Source organism: Nicotiana attenuata, unplaced genomic scaffold, assembly GCF_001879085.1.
Source record: "Nicotiana attenuata strain UT unplaced genomic scaffold, NIATTr2, whole genome shotgun sequence".
NCBI classification, from domain to species: Eukaryota; Viridiplantae; Streptophyta; class Magnoliopsida; order Solanales; family Solanaceae; genus Nicotiana; species Nicotiana attenuata.
Window position 1 is genome coordinate 82,073 of NW_017672975.1, and position 4,770 is coordinate 86,842.

The 4,770-nt window shown below is 37.8% G+C and overlaps 1 protein-coding gene across 1 annotated transcript; it reads right to left on the reverse strand.

The window, feature by feature from the left end:
* Positions 1-728: 728 nt before the first annotated feature.
* On the reverse strand, positions 729-1,184 carry LOC109215063. Its single transcript, XM_019379077.1, has one exon. The coding sequence runs from the start codon at positions 1,182-1,184 to the stop codon at positions 729-731; it is 456 nt and encodes a 151-aa protein (XP_019234622.1).
* Between the last annotated feature and the right edge of the window lie 3,586 nt (positions 1,185-4,770).

The window sequence follows — 4,770 nt, forward strand, 5'->3', positions numbered from 1 at the left end:
GGTACTGATCTGAGATATTGCCCGAGGGGCTGATTTGTTGACATTGTGTCCGAGGGGCAAACCTTATGTGCTTATCTTTCTTATTTGCTTGTCATTTACCTGTTTAATTGTGTAATTATGCCCGAGGGGCGGATTTCTGTGCTTATCTGCACTAGTTGTTCTGCATTCATTTGCGTAACTGCTGAAAAAGTCTTTTTCAAAGAAGTTTAAACTGAGCTAAGATGTTTTAAGGGATTTTACATATTCATTGCTTTCTACTGGCTTTTGAAACTGCTTCTATAGAGCATGTTGATGCTCTTTTCGTGATTTCTTACCATTCAGACTTTAGTTATGATTATTACTCACTGAGTTGGCAGTACTCATTTTACTCCCTGCACCTTGTGTGCAGATTCAGCTATTTTCTAAGCTTGGTGGCAGTTGTCATTGGAGTTAGCAAAGTAGCTGCCTGGCGATCGCGGCTCTGCTTTCTCCCTCTTTATTCCTCCTTATGTATTATTGCGATTCTTCCGACCATTTCGGTCGTGATGTGACTAGACAATTGTAATAGATGCTCATGACTAGTGTCACCCCGGTATCGGGTTGTGTTTGGTTGTATTCCACGAATTGTTTTGAATTATCATCGTTATTTATGAGATTATATCATGTTTTAGACGTAATGCTTATTGGTTAATTGCTTCAAAACTGGATTGGAAATGTGTCGGCTGGCCTTGTATTCACGAGAGGCACCATCACAACCGGGTCTGGTTTAGGATCGTGACATCTACAAAGCTAAACGGTAGTTGATCAATAACTATCATCTCAATTAAGGCCCTCCTAACCACTTCTTGATCAAATTTCCAAAGTGATCCTTCATCATTTTGGCAAGATTGAAAATTTAACCTTGTTTGACTATTATCTTTATCAATGTTAAGTGGGTATTCTTTGCATCTAAGCAAATGATTCTTCAATCCTTTTGTTCCATTCCTAGATGAATTAGCAGCATAAGCTTGCTTACAATATCTAGACCTTGCTTTCCCAACCCCATTAACCTCAAATTTATCAAAATGGTTCCAAACATCAGACCTAGGTTGCATGGCGTTCCTTTTCATAGAATCTTGAGTATCCATGGTATTGGTGTTGCTATCTACTGTAATTGGTAAACTTTCACTTGAACCAGCATCACTTACTCTACTTTCATCTGCCATGTATACAAAATTAAACAAATATAAGTTTTAGCTTTCAAAATTTTCAATCAATTCACCAAGCTGCTTTTTAGTATAATTATCTAGTCAATCAAATAATGAATTGAATATATGCCATATTATCAACTAAGACTGACTGAACTCTGAAGGCAAAAGGACCTCAGAAGTATGAGCTCAGATCGAATATTGTATTTAGATGGTCTCCAAACTTCAAAGAGGAAGATGACTATAGAAAAACTGCAAATACTTTTCACAGCAAGAGTATCGTTTTCTCCATTATCACTAATTTTGGACTATAGGCATGGGTTTCTCTGTTTCTTTTACCAAGAATGTCATTTTAGGACTCTAACCAGCAGAAATTAAAATTAACCCCAGAAAACCAGATCAGATAGCATCTTTAAGGTTTAAATACTACCTTTTTCCTTGAAAGAATGAAAAAGAAAAAGAAAAAAAATTACACATGTATACATAAAACTAAAAATTACTCACGCATACATAAAACTAAAAATTACACACGCATACATGAACAGAAGAATCGAAATTTAGTATTTACACTAGAAAGTAGAAACATACCTTTGAAACTATCGCAAGTTCGCAACAGCAGCCGTCTTCGTTTGCCCGAAATTTGTGAGGAGTGAGGAGTGAGTACTACTGCCTAATGCTAATGGCGGAATGGCCTAATGCCCTAATCTTTAGAGTGGGCTTGGGCAGTTGGGCAGTTGGGCTGGGGCGATGGGAATTAAATTAAAAATATTTGGGCTTGGGCGCTGGGGCTGGGCAGTCAGTAGTGGGCAGTGAGATATAGGTCCAACTTTAAAAAATGTCTTTAAAAATTCGATAATTTGGTATTTCGGTATACCGAAATTTTAAAATTCTAATACCGAGGAGCGTACCGAAATACCGAAAAGACCGAAACCGAAATACTGAATTAATTCGGTCCGGTTCGGAATTCGGATTTTCGGATATTATGCCCACCACTAGATACCACTAAAAAATATTTTAGTAAAGATACCACTAAAAAAGAAAGGATGGATTGAATCTCTGAAGATTGCTTTTGAAGTGTTTTTCGGTTGAGAATCTTTTCTATAACTGGAAATACAATTTTCTGTGTTATAATTGAGTTTGTTGAGTTATATTAGGAGTCTATCACGTTAATTGATTCACTTATCGTTTTTAAACAGCTGAAGACCTTTTTTCCGCAAATTTCGTTACTGTATTCACGAATACAGCTAACGAATACAGTCGAATACATTCTCTGCTTAGCTGGACTCCCCTATTTTCTACCGAGTTTTGCTACTGTATTCATAAATACACTAGCAAAAATACATCGAATACAGTCTATAACAACTGAAAACATAGCTATACAAAGTAATTTAATAAATAGTAGCTATAACAAACTCGTAATCACTAAATCATAATGGTTTCTGAAAATTTCTGTAAAATAATTTTAAGAATCGTCACAGTCGCATCTGTCTATGCACGTTTACTTCATATTTCTTTCTCTGTTATTGGGAAGTATTTAGTTCTTCTGGCAATAGACACCTTAGACTAGAAGACCTATATGTTTCTCTAAATTAATAAATTAAATAAAAAAAAAAATATCTCGTACGAGCTGCTCCACCGAAATGTCGAAACAGAGCAATGGATTTACATATTTTCAGCTTTCTATTTGTCGATTCTTTCTTGAAATTTGAATTATTTGATAAAGCATCCGCGTGGACCCTCGAAATAATGTGCTGTGTCATATTATCGCCACCCATATGACTGGTCTGGAATATACTTGACTTATTTGGCACTAGTTTTTTTTTTTCTTTTTTCTTTTCTAGTTAATTAGATTTTTGCTGAGTCATGTTTTTTGGGAATTGATAAAGGTAAACCAATTCATTTTTGCAAGGTAATTGAATTGTTGGGTAGACGGAGTACATTGTGTTCTTTCGCTAACTTGTTTTGTTGGTCAGATGGAGTTGATCGTTTCAAAGCCAAACCAAATTGTTTCCAAGGTTAACTATTTGTTAAGTTGTATACGGTAGAAACGGGGCTACCCGATTTCGTCCTTTGATGAAAAACATAATATTACGTCGGAATGCTAGGATGTGGAGTTCGGGGTCTATGTTCCTTTCCAAAATCGAGGTCGATATCACTTACCGAGGTCAGAAGAGTGCGTACTTCGAGATGATACCGGTATAGTTCAGTAATGAAAAGAGCGAGATACCCGCAACGGACTGAAGATCATGGCATGAATTTCAGAATAGATTGACCCTCGACGGTTAATCAGTTGTCAAATATGATTTCCTACTATAATTAGAAGTGTACCTTATTTAGGACTCCCCTATTATATAAAGAGGGATCCATTCATTTGTAGGCATCATTGTTCACCGATAAGAAAATATACGCTCATTACATTCTTGCTATTTCACTTACTGTTCATCAGACTCGCTTTATCATTGGCTATTTCTGTTATCACACCTCGAGACTACCATAGGTCGAGGTCAAGATTTGGCTTACATACTGGTTTGATCTATTTTATCCTCTAATTTATCTATTTAATTCCTTGTTTATCAATTGGTATTGGATTAAATCACATATCCTTAAAACCACAATATAAGTTTAATTGTTACTCGAATTTTAGGGTAAACACTTTGGCGCCCACCGTGGGGCTAAGGATAATAATGATTGTTTCAGTGCTGATTCTGATAACACACGTTATTTCACACTTGTTCTTGTCAAGTATTTTTTCTCTCAGGTTAAAACATGTCATACTCACAAAACGCACCCGTACATGGTCATGATGGTCTCCTATTTCACGGGGAAAACAACAATGTAATTGCTCCAGGAGAGAGGGTACCACCGGATAACCTCGGGGGAGCACCGGTTGCCGATCCAATCGATAGCAGTTCACACGTTGCTCTAAATGCGGACCTAGCCGCGGACTCCGAAGGGAGTGTACGTAGGGAAGGCCGATCTGGGGGTCAAGGTACACAGGGTACAAGAGATGGAGGATTTACTCTGCAGGTGATATTCGAGATGCTACAGGCTCAGCAGGCCGCAATCGCTCAGTTACAAAATCAACATAGGACTCCAAGTGGGGTCGAGCCAAAAATCACTCGTCGTACAGAGCCAGTGCCAGAAAGGTCATATGGTAACGAATCAGGGATTGATCCTGCAATAATGAAAATGCTCAAGGAGCTCACCAAAAGAATTGAGTCAAGAGGGAAGAAAATAGAAGATAATGACAAAAAGTGAAAACATACAACTCCCGAGTTGATCAGATACCGGGGGCACCCCCGATCTTAAAGGGCTTGGATTCGAAAAAGTTCGTGCAGAAGCCATTTACTCAGAGTGCGGATCCGAAGCCCATTCCTAAGAAGTTCCATATGTCGGATATACCTAAATACAACGGGACCACCGATCCTAATGAACACATCACTTCGTACACGTGCAGAATAAAGGGAAATAACTTAGAAGATGATAAGATTGAGTCCGTTTTGATGAAATTTGGGGAAACTTTATCGATGGGAGCAATGATTTGTTATGACAACCTGCCACCAAATTTCATCGACTCATTTGTCATGTTAGCAGATTCTTTCGT